This window comes from Cygnus olor, chromosome 2, assembly GCF_009769625.2.
Source record: "Cygnus olor isolate bCygOlo1 chromosome 2, bCygOlo1.pri.v2, whole genome shotgun sequence".
Taxonomy (NCBI): domain Eukaryota; kingdom Metazoa; phylum Chordata; class Aves; order Anseriformes; family Anatidae; genus Cygnus; species Cygnus olor.
In genome coordinates this window covers 11,193,596-11,212,398 of record NC_049170.1, presented here as the reverse complement: position 1 = coordinate 11,212,398, position 18,803 = coordinate 11,193,596, and the positions used below count along the sequence as shown (strand labels likewise).

The 18,803-nt window shown below is 37.8% G+C and overlaps 1 protein-coding gene across 5 annotated transcripts in view; it reads left to right on the top strand.

Moving 5' to 3' along the window:
- Nucleotides 1-18,803, top strand: part of DIP2C (disco interacting protein 2 homolog C) — a 316,217-nt gene that overhangs the window by 233,486 nt on the left and 63,928 nt on the right. For all 5 annotated transcript variants that reach the window (XM_040546127.1, XM_040546128.1, XM_040546125.1 and 2 more), the window contains 11 exons: nucleotides 915-1,038; nucleotides 1,688-1,797; nucleotides 3,132-3,234; nucleotides 3,617-3,681; nucleotides 5,498-5,591; nucleotides 5,705-5,824; nucleotides 6,629-6,743; nucleotides 11,242-11,381; nucleotides 12,938-13,074; nucleotides 15,325-15,533; nucleotides 15,737-15,851. In XM_040546127.1, the coding sequence (XP_040402061.1) occupies nucleotides 915-1,038; nucleotides 1,688-1,797; nucleotides 3,132-3,234; nucleotides 3,617-3,681; nucleotides 5,498-5,591; nucleotides 5,705-5,824; nucleotides 6,629-6,743; nucleotides 11,242-11,381; nucleotides 12,938-13,074; nucleotides 15,325-15,533; nucleotides 15,737-15,851 (1,332 nt within the window). The remainder of the gene's footprint in view (nucleotides 1-914; nucleotides 1,039-1,687; nucleotides 1,798-3,131; nucleotides 3,235-3,616; nucleotides 3,682-5,497; nucleotides 5,592-5,704; nucleotides 5,825-6,628; nucleotides 6,744-11,241; nucleotides 11,382-12,937; nucleotides 13,075-15,324; nucleotides 15,534-15,736; nucleotides 15,852-18,803) is intronic.

Here is an 18,803-nt window from a genome sequence, read left to right as displayed (position 1 = left end):
CTTTTATATTCAGAAGGAACCTCCCGTGTTTCAGTTTGTGCCCATTGCCTCTTGTCCTGTCACTGGGCACCACTGAAAAGAGCCTGGCTCCATCTTCTTTACACCCTCCCTTCAGATATTTGTATGCATTGATGAGATCTCCCCGAACCTTTTCTTCTCCGGCCTGAACAGTCCCAGCTCTCTCAAACTTTCCTCACAGGAGAGATGCTCCAGTCCCTGCATCATCTTTGTGGCCCTTCATTGGACTCTCTCCAGTGTGTCCATGCCTCTCTTGTACTGGTGGGCCCAGAAATGAAAAGTACTCCAGATTTAGCCTCATCAGTGCTGAGTAGAGAGGAAAGATAACTTACCTCATTCTACTGGCAATAGATTGACTAATGCAGCCAAGAACACCATTAAGCCTTCTTTCCCACCAGGGCACGTCGATGACTCATACTCAACTTGGTGTCCACCAGGACCCCCAGGTCCTTTGCTACAAATCTGCTTTCCTGCTGGATGCCCACCCAGCATGTACAAGTGCCTGGGGTTGTTCCTTCCTAGGTGCATGACTTTGCAGTTCTTATTGAATCCCTCGAGGTTCCTACCAGCACGTCAAGGTCCCTCTGGGTGGCAGCACAACTCTCGGGTGTATCAGCCACTCTTTCCAGGCTCTCATCATTTCTGAAGAGTTGAGAGAGCAGACACCAACTGATAACTTCAGTTCTCTGTATAATTTATGTTGTTACAGGTGAGAAAATATCTAGGTTGTGGAATTCCTATGTGAATTTACAAATCAGTTTTGCTAATCAGTTAAGTTGTTTCAAGGAAAGAGACTGTATTCCTCTCAAGATAATATGCCAAAGGACAAAAATATTTTTGTTGTGTAGTCACTTCTAACCAACGTTATGTATTGCTTTTATTTTGATGTCTATCAGGATGCAGGAAGTCAACAAATAGGCTTTTTGCTTGGAAGCTGTGGAGTTACTGTGGCCTTGACTAGTGATGCATGCCATAAAGGACTGCCTAAGAGCCCCACAGGGGAGATACCACAGTTTAAAGGTAAGCTGACCCTGGGTTATGGTGGATATCACACATGTAATTTACTATGACACTAGTCATAGTATTTGTTTACTTGTAGTGGGTGAGATTAAATGCTAGATTCAGCTGAGGTGACTCAAGAACCCTGACAGAACAGGTGCCTCGGGAGCAGCTATGGCTATCAGGATGCCGTTGCCCCAGGTGTGTATTACTGGATCACTGTTAGACGTTGCTGCTCCCCACGTCCAGCTGCTTCACGGCCAGCTCAGCTGGGCTACTAAAGTCGTCTTCATTTGCAAACTATGTTAAGCCAACAGAGGTTGGACTGTAGTAGATGAGAAGGCTTCAGATGATTCAGTCCTATAGCTAAGAGGTAGGGACAGTAACCTCTGATAGGAGTATGGTAATGAACTATTTGGGTCAATAACAGCTTAAACTTCACAGCCATTTCTTCAGGAATTGGCTGAGAAGGCTTTGGTACTTGATAGCTGTGTTCAGAAGGCAGTTTTGGAAAATCTTTTTTCTCACGCTATGCTGAGGTTTAAAAGAAGCAATGTTTAGATAATGGTGACACGGCCATTTGGGAAAAAACTTTGGCAGAGAAGAATTTTGTTGTGTCTTATCTGGCAGAAGCTCAACAAAAACTGTCTTTTCTTTGTGGCTGTATCAGGCTGGCCAAAGCTGCTGTGGTTTGTCACTGAGTCTAAACATCTCTCCAAGCCTCCTCGTGACTGGTTCCCGCATATCAAGGATGCAAACAATGACACTGCTTACATTGAGGTGAGTTAATGAAGATACATCTTCTCTTTGAATCATTGCACATGGCACTTCTGGATTAGGTAAACGTAATTATTCATTTGTTACTCACAGAAGCAAAGAACATCCTGTTTTAGCTTATTAATAAGTAATATTTTCTAATAATTATACTGTATATTGATTTCAGAAAAATTAATGGAATGTTAAATTGTATTTTGGGGGTTTCTAACATTGATGTTTGTATGTTGTCTACATTGCTGCTGCAATATTACATTAAATTTGCCTTGACCAACCTAGGTCTCATTCACAGTGTGGGCTTGCCCACTAGCCTTGAGATGGATAGACAACAAGTTTCACAATGAAGCTTCAGTTCTCATATCACAGCCTTCAGACCCTTTGAAAGAGAAGGAACTTCTTGTTCAAAAGCTTGTCAGTCACTTACTGCTTTGTGAGTCGCACTACCCCCAGAAGACCAGCATCAGGAAGGGAAAATTAGCAATGCTGTTAAGTTTAATTTTTCTCTTTTATTATTTTTCCTTTTTTTTTTTTTTTCTCCCACTTCTGTGTAGACACAAATGCCTTGAATTCAGTGATGCTAGTACTGAATTTAAATGATTATTCAAAGGGAAAAAGTTCAAGTGAATGGAGCAAAGATATTTCCTGTATTTGCACAGTCAGAACACTGGGCTAGAGAACAGAAATAACTCCATTTTCAATCTTGCTGATTATCTTCATCATGGAGAAAGATAAATGTTTAATTTACTGTAATTGCCACTGATAGTTTTCAAACTCTTGCATAAAGTTGCAAAAATTACCGTGATCATCAGCAGTGATCTCCTACCGCTTTTTTATTCTATTTTCTCATGACTCTCATATTCTTGCAAAGAGCTTGTGTCTTTCAGAGTGTATACATATAGATTATCATAACAGCACCCAGCAGTGGTTCTGCAATCAGCTCTTATCCCATGCCTTCCATGACACAGAAAGGAGAAGTTCAGATTTATTAGTTGGCCTATAAAATCTAACATGTGAACACTGAGCAGACTGAGATAAGTTATTCTCTGCTAAATCTAGCCAGCGCTTTAGTTGTTAACATGGTCAGAATTCTTAGAATTATTTTTTCCACAATGCCTGTATTCAAACAAGAGATGGATTTCTGTTATTGAGCCTCAGAAGCTTCAGCCAAGAAGGGAGATCCCATCTTAAAAAAGCCTCCCGACCTTCTCTGTACTTCTGCCTTCTTAAAATAGTCATTGAATGTGTCCAGCATTCACCTACATAGGAAACACTGTAAACTATCAAATAATGGAAATAGGGCAGCCATTACATATGGACTTTCTCTGCTTGATTCTCTTTAGTACAAAACATGTAAAGATGGAAGTGTGCTTGGGGTGACTGTGACAAGGATTGCGCTGCTGACGCACTGCCAAGCTCTGACCCAGGCATGTGGATACACAGAAGGTATGGAGTACACTTCCCTTGTTTCATCCTTAAAATCAAGTGTGAATTGTAATTTGTTTCTCACCTTGTGCTTCTGTCTCATGTTTTACATAGATCTGTGTTAAAAGCTTCTAGATTAAAAAACTGTGGTGTTTTGTTTTGTTTTTTTTCATTGATTTTGGAAAATGCACTTTTAAAATATCTTTATGAGAGGTACCAAAGAGAAGACAAATAATGTCCTAGCCAAAACAAATCCTGCAGTGGAGACTTACTATGAAAGTTAAGCTTTGAGGTCATCAGTCATGTTACACTGAAGCTTACTCTATTTCCTTCCTTTGAGTGGGGTTTACCTTGAGTCAATGCCATGTTCTAAAAAGTAAACTGTTTTGTTTTTATTGGACAGCTGAAACAATTGTGAATGTATTAGATTTCAAGAAGGATGTTGGTTTATGGCATGGGATTCTTACAGTAAGTATGGTTTTTATTTTGTGTGAATATTTGAAAATAAACTAACCTAATATGCTTATTACTATTACAAACTGAGATGTCCTACAGTTTCTTCTAATACATTTTTTTCTGCTTGGAAAGCAAAAAATTTATGACTTAAACCCACAGTCCTCTGCTAGTGCTCTTCCCCTTAATGAGCACAGTGAAGATGTCAGAGTTTTTATTCCTCATGTCAAGTACTCTGGAACCATTTGTACTACCTCATCCTGATCTTACAGGTGCATGTTTTTGAGATCAGACTTTGCTTTTCATTTGTTCCTCCTACATTAGTACTTGTCTGTGCAAGAATATGGTCCAATGGCATGTCTATATTGCTACTGACTAGCTTCTCTATTAAAACTTCCACCACCAAGGGCTTTGGCTAACATTAAAACATTTCTGATACTTTAAGTTGCATAAATTGTCTCCTTGCTGTTTGACTGTCTTTGTCAATTGACATAGGAGCCGATTTCTGTATTTTTAAAAATTGCTTCCAAAGGTGCTGTTGCAGTTGGTGTAAGACAAAATGCTATTTGCTGATTAAGAACAGATGACAAGATTTGAAGGGTCACTGTTTGGGAGTCCCAGGATGTACAGGTCATACATGTTATGTTTCCCAGGGAGCTGATACACTTTTCCCATTCAATGTTAGACTGCTCCTAGTATCGAAGGGCAGTAACAACACTTCTAAAGCAGGAACAGCCTATTAGTCCATAAATATCTCATGGTAAAAAACTTTTATCATTGATGTTGAAAGCAAGCATCTAATAGAGCTTTTTTATGCCTTCCTTTGCTATTAACCTTCCTATGAGGTTCATTTTTTTTCTTGACTTGCTTGTAAGTACTTTTCCTGTACCTAAACTTGTGGCAGACTAAATGGAAAACTATCATTTGCGGTTCTGCAACCAATTGGATGACTAACCCAGTGGGACACTTACCTGTGTCAGGAACAACTTTCTTAAAACTAAGTTTTCCAAAACAAATGGTGTATTTAACCCAAGCTGCTTTGTTGCTATCAGGAGATGCTTCTGAATGGTAACAGAAGCAATACAGCACCTCATTTGCAGGCTGTTTTGCTTAGTAGTAACCCGTGAGAAATCGCTAAAGCAATTCACTGCCTGAGACTAGGAGATCTGTTTGCTGTCATTGGCTTCACTCAGCTTCTTTTTTCTAAAAATCCTGCAACTTCTCATAACCTTGTTGAAAGCACTTGAATTGGTCTACCTGAAGCAGGATTAAAAAAAAAAAAAAGTTCATTTTTTTTAATCTATTAAAATAAATTGATCCCTGCTTAATCTATGACTCCAGTTTCTCTGTCTACTCTCTTTTCAATATTTTTTTTTACCACTACCGTTAGCCACTAGCGTTTTTTCAGTCTTCACAGAGATGGACTTTTTTAGGCAGATATGTTGAGAAAAGAGTCTTCATATGTACTGAAGTGTAGCAGGCCTAGGGATAATACTAACTCACACAGCAAACATGCAGGCATTGTTCATTCTGTAGGTGCACATATTTTTTAATGTTTTCTGTTATTTTTCCATTTAAAGTGAATTGCTTAGGAAGAAAACCTGTTTAATTTTTTTTTAGTAGGGCTTAAGTCTAAATCCTTATTCATTAATTAAAACATTAGAAGATGGGGATTCCATTTCATCTTAATGTAGATACCTAAACAAGGAAAGATAAATGCTAGCATTGACAATAAAACAAGCATAGAGAGACTATCATAGATATCCTGTCCATAAAACAATATAATTCCCATTATTGTTGTATAAAACCTATTTATCTTATTTAATTTCAGAGTGTCATGAACATGATGCATGTTATAAGTATTCCATATTCCTTAATGAAAGTGAATCCACTGTCATGGATACAAAAAGTCTGTCAATACAAAGGTAAGGAACAAGAACATTTGTACGCTTGCAAGTCAAAATCAAAAGAACAAATTGTTGATACAGCTATATAGCTTTCATATGGTGCATTAATAATCTTCCTATTCCTATTGCAGCAAAAGTTGCCTGTGTAAAATCTAGAGACATGCACTGGGCATTGGTGGCACATCGAGATCAAAGAGACATCAACCTTTCCTCTCTGCGTATGCTAATAGTGGCTGATGGTGCAAACCCATGTAAGTGATCCTTCTGCAGTCCAGCAGAGAATAAGGAGTGTTTGCTGTCTTGCATCTAAATATTCAGTCTTCAACCATCTTAGCTAAAATATTTAACAAAGTATAAGGTTTGTCTGCTGCAAACTATTTGATATTTATGGAAACAATAATTACTTTTGGATTTTTTAAATATATTTTTCTTTAGCTAATCCTGAAGCAAACTTGATATTTCACATAACGTAAGTTGCAGTAAATCTAGTTTTGTTTAACATGACAGCCATGCATAAAAAGTGAAGTAAATAGACTTAAGCTGTAGAAAGGATTAGATCATTTCTTCTGAATGATGCAGAATGCAGATGCAGAATTCACATGTAGAATTAACTGAGAATTTTGGGGGAATACTTACACTACTGTAGAGAACCACATCTGGATCACTTCATGACAATTAGTTTTCTAAACTGTTTCTCTGCCTTGTTTAAGATACCGTGATACTAAAATGCTTTGAGTTTCTGAATTAAATCTTTAATTTATCTCATCCTAAAAAGGAAATCCACATTATAAATCTAGCATTAATGGCTTTTCCACATAAGCATAATGAAAGGACTTCATGCTCAGAAATTAATCTTTATATACTGTATATGTATACCAATGTATACACATATATATAGTTGTATCAGGTATGACTTATTTCCTAGTGAACATGGGTCTTTCCTAATTTTTCCCTCCTGAAAACCCGATATATTCAATAGTAAGTTTGCAGTTTGAATAGTGTCACTTCAGAAATCAGATTATTTTTCTCCTCTAATTTTTCTTTTCTTACCCCAGGGTCTATTTCTTCCTGTGATGCATTTCTCAATGTCTTCCAAAGTAAAGGTCTAAGACAGGAGGTCATTTGTCCCTGTGCTAGTTCACCGGAAGCTCTCACTGTGGCTATTCGAAGGTACCGTGTTACACTAGTTGAAACAGACCCACTGTACATTATATGTGGTAATTTAAAAAGAAATGCAAAATGTATTCAAGGTTGAATCTCCCAACTTAACTCCTGAATTACATTTTAATCTTCTTTTTTGTTGTCTACAAAGCTGTCATACAAGAATTAGTAGAGTAATAAATTGACTTCCTAGTTAACACCTAAGTAAAGAGCACTTTATAACATAGTTCCCATTCCTGTAATTTCATCTAGTTTTAAATAGGCTGAAATGCAAAAGCTAATTCTATAAAAAGAAGTGGAAAAATGTCACCATAAAATTAGTTAAAATGTTGGAATTTAAATGGAATTGCTATTAAGGAAAATCATGCTTTAAACTGGCCAGTTTAAAGAGAATTATGGCATTCTGCATGTTGATTTTGGCTAACTGGTGCTTTTTAACCATTTGTATACTCTCAGTAATCATCTGGAAATGCCCTTTGAGTAGGTGGGATTTGTGCCTAGGAATAAAATTGATAAATTCTGATAAATTTATTAAGCCTTATATACAGGAGAGTCCTTATGAAGCAGTCATAATTCTTGAAGTGTTGTAGCACATAGTAAATAGCATAACTTGTCTCTTTTGGCATAATTTTCATAAGCTGTACCTTGAACAGTAGGCACTTTATTTTTAAGTTCAGATTTATACAGCCACTTATAATTTTTTTTTCACATGTTGAAACATGACTGTAAAGGACTGTAATAGTATTAAGTAAAATACTTCCTGCTGCAAAGTTTAAAATACACTGTACAAGTGAAATTCAACTAGATTTTCAATTAGCTTTCCAATAAAATACCACAGGCAGAAAGACACAATGCAAAGACACAATGTGGTTGTCTTTCAGGCACTATGTTATTAAGTTAAAATGTCTGAAATCTGACCATCAGTGATGTATCCTGTCCAGGTTAGTCTTCTTTCCGTAAACTGCATTATCTCAAAGAGTCCTTCATACCTTTGAGGCTCATTCCATGAGCCTTTCCCCTCCATTCACAGAATTATCCCAAGAAGTAAGCTGTTTTTCTCATGTGTTGGGTTTCTCTGCTGTAGGCTGTGCAGACCTTCACTCCCTCTGACCTTCAAATTAACTGTTTCTGTGAAGTGCAGAGGGGAGGTGGACAGACAGCATACATTGTTCAAGCTGAACTCTGATTAATGGGAGAGAGTTTTCATTTCCTGTATTAGCTCTGGAAAATCTGCCCCAGCTCTCAGGTTTGAAGTGGAAGAACTCACTGCATCTCAAAGTGCAGTGGCTGGCTTGCCCTTTCTAGACTTAAACTCTATGCTTATAACCATCTGAAGCACTAGAGATTCATTTTCAAATTAACTAGCATTGAGAGCTTACATAAAAAAATATTATTAGCACATAAAATAGCTGATGATTCAGAAAAAAAAGCATTATTATCTACAATGCCTCACTATGTAATTACAGAGACGTTCTTATTGCAGCAAATGTTATTGAACACATATCTGCTTTTTTGAAGTCTGTGTAATGGTAGGGTAATACCAGCTGAACTTGGGAGCTTTAGTATTTTTGATTTTATTCAAGCCATCTCCAGCAACAGTAAAGTCATTATCATACAAGTTCCAAGGAGTTACAGCTGAAATATATGTTAAAATGACTCCCTACAGAGCACAGATCCAGAGAACTCCCTGTTAATGCTCAGGCTCTTTCAAAATCTGTGGTGTATTTTTACTGATCTTCCTGCAAGGAAGTGTAACAAAACTGGTTTTATGTTGAAATATTCTTATAGTTTAGAAAAAAGACAGTCAATATTAGACTAATGGGTAGTTTAACCTTAGAGGTGAATCCTAAGACCGAATACTTAAAGGAATGTCTCATGCAAATAATTCTTTATGGTATTTCCTTTTGGTTTACTGCATATGAATTTGAACCCACTTGCTTAAGTGAGTGCAAAAGTTTAAGTACAAATCTGTTCCCATTTAAGCAAATGACAAAAAGTAGTGGTAGAGTAGATTGTATCTCTAAATGGCAGTGGTAACTGTTCTCAAAATGCTCTACAGTTCCTCAGCATGAACAAATCAGCTTTGAAGTAGATAAGCATTGTCCCTATTGCATGGCTGAGGAAACTAAAGGGATAGGTTTGTCTGGTTTATGCTAAATTTAGTTAGCATGTGAAGTACGTGAAATTATACCTTTGTTTATTTGCTCCCATCTTAATCAAAAATTTATTTTTATTATTATCTAGTACGTAGTCTTATAGAATTCCTAATTCATCATGGGAAATCTTGAATGTGTAAAGAAAAGTTTAAATGTTAACTTTAAAATAAATTAGAAATACATTAGAATGGGTTTATTTGTATCTCATCTCCTTTCCAAGTGATTTCCAAGTCCCTGTGCTCGGCTGAGATACTTCTATTAGGGATGTACCCATATGAATGTCATGGGCAGGACAAAATAAGATCCTATATATTGCAGGATTGTGGCTCACAAGATGCTTCCTAAGAAGCTGCGTGGGTGCAGCTGTGCTGCCAGGCTGCCTAGGTCCCCACCTCACTCCTGCACCTTGGCCCTCTCTATTCCCTTTGGTGTCAGCTAACTTGTGGCCTCCTAGACGAGACTCCAGCACAGTTAACTGGTGACTCTCTCAAGGATCCACCTCAGACTACCAGCATACCAGAAGTAGTATGAAATAACAGTTCTGAAATGCCTGTCCTGTGCTTCTTGTTAACCTGGCAAAGCTGTTACCTTGACCAGGGGCACACCATGTGCCTCTCTACTGAACAGGCCCCAAAACAATCCTAACTGGCCTCGTGCCTCCACTTTCTTTCCCTTGCACACCCTGTCTACGCAGCTGGTGTCTTTCAAAGCTGTGCCCACTCTTTTATTATTTTTTAGCAGTCTTTAGATGTAATAAGTAATTCAAGAAGATGTGTATGAGGAAAGTACAGGTGGTCTCTTCTCTCAGAAGGTTGTGAGCAGCTGTGTTTGCCCGTAGGAGACGAGCACTCTCTTCATGTTTAAAATGTTCTGAGCAATAAAATGTGTGTTTTGGGGAGCAAGGGTGAGAGGAAGCTGATCAATTAATGTGGCTGAAAGTTCCTTTTACATGATAGGAATGTTATTTATCACAGCTGCTTGTTTACTAGCACCGTTTGTTATGCTCTAATGCATTTTCAAGCGTGCCCACATCCTTCTATGTTGACAGTGTCACTTGAGAATTATGCCTTGTGAAATGTATTAATTGAAATTTATAATGCCGATCACTGCAAGGCTTATGTGCCTTAGCATGGGCTAAGGCCCATCTAATATTTCAAGCACTGTACAGGAGAAATGTCATATAAAAGGACATTATCTGTGAAGAAACAGTTATATTATGATGGACTAGTTAGGAAAAATACAGAATCTTGCAGTGAATATTGGCTGGCTTATGGATCTTGAAGATAGCTGGAATCTGGCTGCTCTACATGGATTAATTATCCATACCCAAATCAGCATCATGTTAGCCTCCAGTTTGGCATTTTAAAATGCAGGACAGTGTAAGAATCTTTCAAGACATGAAAAGTCTTGACATATTCTTCTGACTTAATAGCTTGTGTAGATCAACATTCGTTTGTTCAATCCAGACTCTATATATGTATGAATGTATTCACTGATACAGCATGGGGTTTTATCTTGAAACAAGTTGACAGACAGCTTGTGCTGATGCTGTGAAATTGTAAAGAACATTGGGAGTGAATTTGAGCAAACTGAGGTGTTATGAAGTGGCTGCATCCACAACATTTTGACCATGGCTGATGAAAGTGTAATTTGTTTTAATTTTCATTGCGTAAGTTAAAGTAGGAATAATTAAATTAAATATGCGCTAAAATAAAAGCAGTGGAGTCTGTGCAGCTTCTATGGATACTTGGCAGTGAATCTATTAAAACCTTGTTTCTTCTGGTCAGTAATTTTAAGTGCTTAAATATTTTGAGTGGAAAATCTCATCTGTGATTTAAACACAGGCAATAAATATTTAATCTTGGTAATGTTACCACCTTTTACTCTGACTGTTGAACTTGGTTTCCTAATTCTAGGTTGCCCCTAAGTAACATAAAGAGACTTTGTCAAGTTATTTACTAATCATTTCTGAATATTTAGAATGCAGTTTCCCTCCACATCATTTACACTGCCTTTCAGTATTTTTAAAATAAGGCAAAAGCCCTTTACTTAGGTAATCAAGCAATCTTTATAAATCTATCTGAAAATCAAATACAAGCTGTGTTAGGTAAATGTTAAGTGTTACTTTCATCTCTGCAACACCATATATGTGGGTGACTACTGAATGGGAGAGTTGGCAGACATAATTACTCAGAAATGACTGAAAATGGGATTCTGTCAGATCTACTAGAAAAAAAAGAGCAAGATGAAATTTTAAACTCTCAAATAGAGGGGTATTTGCAATATTAGTCCATTAAGTAAATGCTTACATCTGCCTGATAGTGTGGTGATGTTATAAACCATGGTTTCAGGCCAACAGATGACAGCAATCAGCCACCAGGCAGAGGAGTTCTATCCATGCATGGTCTCACTTATGGAGTGATCCGAGTGGACTCTGAAGAAAAGCTGTCTGTTTTGACTGTCCAGGACGTTGGCTTGGTCATGCCAGGAGGTAAGGACTGAAAGAACTTCCTTTGAAGCTTACTATAAATCGATTAATCAATTTAATTGGTTTTCTCTAGAAAGTCATAGAAAGCTTTAGGATTGGACTATGCATATGTGAAAAAAAATTAGTCTAAAAGCATTACCTTACAAAACTTTATGGTTTGGAAACCTCAAGATTTCTTCTCTATAATTACTTCATTGGCTCTCTTTACCTGCATTAGTGGCATGCTTTAAACAACTCCTCAGCACATCAGAATGTCAATTTTTTAACTGTGAGATACAGATATAGAAAATAAGAAAGTTGGAGACTTTATTCTGGAGGCTATAAGTCTGCCCCAAGTGAAACTCTGTGGTAAAAGTTTATATAACCTACGCTAAGGATCAACAATATTGTTATCTGCAGGCTTGCAGAATGTTTTTTCCAAAAATACTGTGCTATCACCCAGTCATCAGAAAGAGGAGGCACGACTGAACAGTTCATGTTGATAGATTCAGACTGAAGCCAGTGCTTCTAAAGATGAAGATAAGATTTTTCATAAGAGCTGTATTTTAAGTTATATGTTATGGAGACTAGAAAAGGGTAGTACTGTAGCTTTTCATAACAGAATGTTTGTTATGCACCAAATAAAACTTAAATTATGCATCTTATAAAATTTCAGTTGAGCAACTTAAAATAAAGATAAGATTGATTGTTGATCATATAAAATATTATTATAGATGTACCATCTTGCACTTCATACTATATTCTGATAGTTTTGAAAAAAGTACACACTCCTGTTTGTCCTTGGAGTGAGAGAAAGGTCTTTCTAGATTCTTTACACTTGTACTTAAAAGAGATGCTGCTGATTCATTTCTGGTGTCCTTGTTCATCATATCCTCGGGCCCCGACTGCAAAGTTTACACTTGCTGGACTCCTATTCCAGGAATTGAAGCTGCAGCAGCATACCTGATTTTTATTCACATGGCTCACACACAAAATGTTTCTTCCTCAGATCAGTCCTTTCTAATCCTTCCTGTTTAGCTTCTACTGTCTCCACAGTCCTGTAAGTGAGAGGGAGTCTGAGCTCTGATAAATTCTTAGCAAAGCAACTGTGTTAGTCTTCTAGAATGTCTTGATGTGGTGTTACTTGCTACTTAGTGAGAGGTGGATTTCCTGCTCGCCTGCCTCTCTAGCAATATGTTTATTATCAAGAACACCATTAAGATATTTCATTTTGCTCTGACTGCAGCAGATCTGGCCTTCAGTAGGCAAAATGGGGAACACAGTAACACCACAAAAATATTACAAGTCAGCTGAGATTTTAGATACAAAAAGATTAGGTTTTGTTTTCAATTTAAAGACTTAGTTTATGTACAGATTTTTGCAATCTTTTTGTAAATATTATATATATAATGTAAATAACATTTTTAATGTTGAGCACCTAAGGGTTTGAGAAGCAGATTGTTGATTAGTGTCTACATGTAATTTATTTATGTCAACTCCACCGTGGTGTTTCTTCCAGGATTTGTATTATCCTATAGTTAGTTTTGTAATATTTTTAAAGTCCTTTGTTCTTCCCTTAGCTATAATGTGTTCAGTGAAGCCAGATGGAATTCCACAGCTCTGTAAAACAGATGAAATAGGAGAACTATGTGTATGTGCTATTGCAACGGGTACATCATATTACGGACTCTCGGGCATGACCAAAAATACTTTTGAGGTAAGCTGACAAAAAATGCTATGGAAAATGTTATGTAAAATACTTCCTTTTTAACTTTTTCAGGATAATATTTCACATAGAATATTGACAGTAACAGTATTAGAATATCAGCAATAATCGGTGCTTTTGTGGCTTGGGACCTTAGGTACTTTAGCCAGACAATCCTCACCGAAGCCCATTTCATTAAGTGCAATAACAGATCATTATGTGGGTTTAGTTCTGGCTCTGAAGAGCTTTTACTATAATTTTGAAAGAAGATACCAGTGGCTGAACCAGTCAGAGGGAAAGCAGGAAGAAAGAAAAAGTTCAAAAGGTGATAATGTACGAGTATATGAACTAGCTACATGCAGAATTTGATTGTTGCAAACAGTGGGAAAGCTGCTGTGCATCTTTTAAAAGAAGTTTCCAACATTTCCACAGCACAGCCAGCATTAAAGTCTTGCGTTTATACAGAAACCTGACAGACATAGTCTTCAAGAGCTATCTGAATAGCAAAGATACCATTTCCGAGTTATCCTCCTACCCTCGCTTTTATTTGAATTGCCTTAGGTGAAAGCTTTTCTGCTTTGTGGAATTTGTTTTCCAGTATGTTTCAGCTCCAGTGTAGACTGCTGTATTGATAGCTCTGTTGTACCTGCTCACTTGTTATCATTAATTTCTGTTGAAGCCAGTATGAAATGGTGGACAAATCCGAGAAATACTGAAAATATTTAGCTGAGATTTCTGTTCAAGTTCTGATCCTTTTCTCTTTAAATATTTGAGGAAGAGCTAAGAAAAGTGCATTTACACTTCCCCTATCAAATGTTCTTACCATATTTTATAGGCTACACGTAGCTAATACTTCCTGCAAAATGGGTTCAGCTTTCATTATACAGATCTCAATGTTGTAAACACTATACATGAAATAATTAATGGACACTGGTAGATACATTTCTCCATCATGCTACTGATGCCAGGAATCCTACTGTGCTATTGTGATCTGAATTTTATAGATCACTGATTACTGTGCTACTAAAAAAAAATAGCAGTAGCTATTGTGAAAGATAATCCCAGATTTGACATATTTCAAGCTAGAAAGGTGCTTATGTTCAATTTGAAGTACTTGCTGTAATTGTAAAATCATTCATAATTTGTAACTGAATCTGCAGTTTAGCAGCACGTTCAGAGTTATTCCTAATGGCAAATACATTGCCACTGAGTCAGCAGGATCATTCATTTTTACGTTAAGCATGTTCTTAAGAACCCTCTTCATGAGGGACTCTCTTCTATTTTAGTGTGTTATTCATGCTGCTGGTAATAGAGTCAGAGTTTTGTGTTGCTGAGATGAATTATGGCTGAGGATGTATAAGTATTAAATCTGTTCAATAGGAGTCACCCACGAGCATCTGGCAGCAGAATTTGACTTTTCTTTTTGAAGGGCACTATACAGCCATGGTCTTCCACTTGCCATTATGTTAAATAACTTGCATTTAAGCTATTTCAGTTTAAGAGACAGTAGGAAAGTGTGCTTGTGTCAGAATGTGATTCAAAGCAGTTCACGTGCCAGAAGGATAACACTGGGCTGAGCGGGGTAAGGGAAGCAGAATAAATTGACCTGAGTAGAAATCTATCCTGTGGAAGTCATGTATGCATCTGGTGTTCAAACATTTAGAGAGTCTTTGTGTAGGACTGTATTGTTGCTTTTAGACATACTACATAAGGCATTAACACGGGTATTGTGAGCACTTAATTGAACATAGATAAAAATATGGTCAGTTGTAAGAGTCATTAAGGTACAATACCCTAGAATAGCTTTACTTCTAGCCTGTTTATTTCTCTATAGTATAATGAAATTGAGCATGAAATACTGAAAAGGACCTGAACTGTAATGTTTACAATTTAATCACCAAAGTACCCTGTACGTAGCAACTCGGATTATTTTAGCTCAGCAAAACATGAAGTTATTTTATTCAATACTGTCTATGTTGATTTTTTTATTTTTCAGGTCAGAAGTGATTTACAAAGCCATAGTTAGGGAAAATGTGTTTGGTAGGCAGAACAAGATTGAACTTGATGAACCTCAGGTACTGAAAATTATACACATAGCCTAGGAGTTTCTTAATGCTCCCTTTATGGTCAGTGAAGTAAAGAGCATCACCAGACACCTATTCACTTAATTCCAGAAGAGCCATCTGAAAGGCCATCCTTGAAATATTTAACAGTATCATCTCAGTGTACAGCACTGAAGACCTGTGTTTCCGTGTCTTACAGGTGTTTCCTATGACCAGTTCTGGTGGCCCTATCACTGAATATCCTTTTATAAGGACTGGACTCCTAGGCTTTATAGGACCAGGTGGACTCGTCTTTGTTATCGGCAAAATGGATGGTTTGATGGTTGTCAGTGGAAGAAGACATAATGCTGATGACATTGTAGCAACAGCGCTGGCAGTGGAACCAATGAAGTTTGTCTACAGGGGCAGGTTTGGACCCTTCTTTTCTTATACTGAGTAGAAATCCTTATTTTGTTTAGACCAGGGGTAAGTGACCCAAAATGCTTTCAGAAGGCAGCATGGAAGTAATGAATAGCAAAATCATGGTTACAGAGGATTAACTTAGAATTCTGACAGGATCATATTTTTGCCTATCCTGGCACTAAATACTCTTCTTTCCTTCTCTTCTATAGAATAGCAGTGTTTTCAGTGAGCGTGCTGCATGATGAAAGGATAGTTATTGTTGCTGAGCAAAGGCCAGATTCCACAGAGGAAGACAGTTTTCAATGGATGAGTAGAGTTCTCCAGGTAATGCTTTTTATGTACATTTAGAAGCTGGTTTTCCTGCTTTATATATATATATATATATATATATATATATATATTTATTAATCCTTTAGACCCCCTAAGTAATCTAACATTTGTATTTGAGTATTTGTAAGTACAGTTTCAGTCACACTTCCACCTACCTAATGAGCACAAAATTAGCTTCTTCTGAGTAGGCCACCCGTATCCAGAGAGTGATCCCTTCCCTATCCAAAATGCTGTAAGAAAACAGGGATGAAATGAGGCAATAGTAAGAAGAGAGGAGTCATAAGCATACAGTCATTCATTACTTCAAAAGGGTAATGAATGAATGCGTATACTGTTACTGTGAAATGCTACCGAAGTCTCTTCCTAAACAGTTACTGGCACTGGCATGGAGTTGACCTCATCAAAAGCAGACATACGTATCTGAGTTAGATCTCTAGATTTCTTTTTAATCAATGGGAGAGAATTAGGTGTGTTCTAGTGCACCATGGTGATACCTAAAGTAAACTGAATGAAACACAGCCTAAAAATACCTATTTCTCTCCACTGAAATAATGGGAAGGGATTGATTAGCTCAGATGTAGGCATCTATGGTAAGGTTATCTGCATAGAGGACGCCTATTGCAAGGAATCCCATTCCAGCTGTCTGGTGGATCACGCAAGGCACATACCACCATGATGAAATCCACCTTGGTAGGTTTGTTGATACTCTGACCAGAAGACAGAAGCCACTGTATGCTAAAAAATTCTTCATACGTGTAGCAGTCCAAGTTAAGACAAATATCATTGTCATACTCAAAGGTTTTTCAGTGTGAATATCCACACAATAAAAGTCAGATACTTCAGATAGAAGTCATTTTCCATCACCATGGCTAAGCCAATTCTCACTCAACAGTAATAGTTCAGCAGAGATGTAGTAAAATGAAGTCAGTCTGTTGCTACCTTTCTATGGCTGGGCACCTGTTAACTTCCATTTCACTTGCTTACCCCTCTTTCTGTCCTTCCTCAAGGTTCCTTCTCAAGTAAATATATTACAAATACATTTTACCCAAGCTTTACCCAAGAGCTAAAGAACTCCCACATAGTTCAGAGAAGGTATTTTTATTCAGTATTGCCTTGTGCTGAGTAAGAAAGGGAATCTTTGCCGTATCCTTAAAGAAACTGAACAAATAAGCTTTCATCCATCTCAAGACATATTTGTATACTCTCTTGGTTTAGAAGATAGCTACTTTTTATACAGTTAGAAGCATCTCATCTTTACAATTAACCTAAATTGTTATAAAGAAAAGCTAGAACATCTAGCTTGTCCATCACACAGAAAACCATTGAAGCACACAATATAGGTTTTGGATTGTCCATGCTTTGAAAATATTTATCAAGAAACAAGCTCCTGAAGAAGAGATTGGAGTTCTGGACTTAGACTTCTCCTGGTTTTTCAGCTGCGCATTTTTGTGACTTCCACAGAAATCATTCATACACCATTATAGCCAGTAGAGCTCGGTACTCAGACTCTGTGGGAGTCCTGTGTCAAGTTGCTCCTGCCAAAAGGCAATTCTTATTATTCTGACTATAAGCAAGTCACCGCAGTGTCTAGGAATGGTGGGCCATTCATTGAAGTACACGTATGTGTGGCTGCTTTCATCACCCATGCATGAAGTCTGCAACTCTAGCACGTGTCACTATGTGAACAAGATGTTTCTGGTTCCACTTCAGCTGAGAGCTGAGATGGAGAACAGAAGCCAGGAACATGCAGGATGCGTTGTGCCTGCTTCCCAATCAGAGTTTCAATGACAGATGTCAGGAAGTGGTAACCAAGTGTATCTGAATCATCTGCTAGGGAAGAGCAACATAACAATATCACACTTGTGTCATGACTCTCAGGGATACTCTTGATAACAAACTGTAACAAATTGTTCCTCATTTCTCCTGATGCTTGTGAGACTCCCTCCATGTGCTGCCCTCTGCCAGTCCTTCTGTACACCACCTGGCTTGCTGTGTTTCTACTTCTCTTCCGTGTATCTATTTTCAGGACTTCTTTCCAGTGGGTTGTACCTTCTTCTCACTCTCCCCAATCCTTCCAGCTCCTCAGCAAAAGGGCTGAAGGACAATAGAGCTGCTGTATGTACAAGACTATGTTGGGCTGCGTCTGTGGGTTTTAGCAGAGGCATGGTTGGGAGGGATTTGTCAGGCTGAATACAGGGTGTCTTGAGAGTAGTGAAATAGGAAGATATGTTAGTGACAGTGCAAGCAAAGGTCCCAGGTCCCCTGAGTTTAGTCAGATAAATCCTAGATACTCATTCATCTCCCAAGGCTGCTTTAAACAGATCTGACCCTTCAGGCAGAGATACAGTTCCTGTTCCTGGCAAATTGGATGTTGGTTTTACCAGTGCCAGCACACTTGGCAGGACTTGACAAGACTAGGCAAAGCTAGGAGATCTACTGCAGAACCAGGGGGTTTCTGCTAGGAGAATTTTGTCAGAATAGGATGTTTTCTTGTCTTGAACAATGTAGCAGGTCTGGGCTCTGTGCAAGTTCTGGTTTTCTCAATGAAACAGAGGAATGAAGATTTCAGGTACTCTGTTTACTGGCTAGATTATGTCTTTGAAAAACCATGCCATCTCTTCAAAAGGCATAAATACCAGCAGTATTAAAAGTTGACTGGTACCCTTCTCTCAGAATGTCAAGGTTTAGTTCATCAGTGTTCATCCTTGTGAAACAAAGTCATTCACCTGCTTCAGCAATGTGCCGAATTCCAAAATGGGAAAGGTAACGATTTTGAATGGTCCATGACATTTTATCAGGCATTGTGCCACAGAGGTATCTATCAAAGAAGACAGTTTGGAAGTCACTCATATATAACAGCCTATATAACAGCCCTAATCCCACCAGAGACGGGCATTGCTCTCCATTCACGTTTAGGAGCCACTGTGATATGTTTCAATAAGAGTG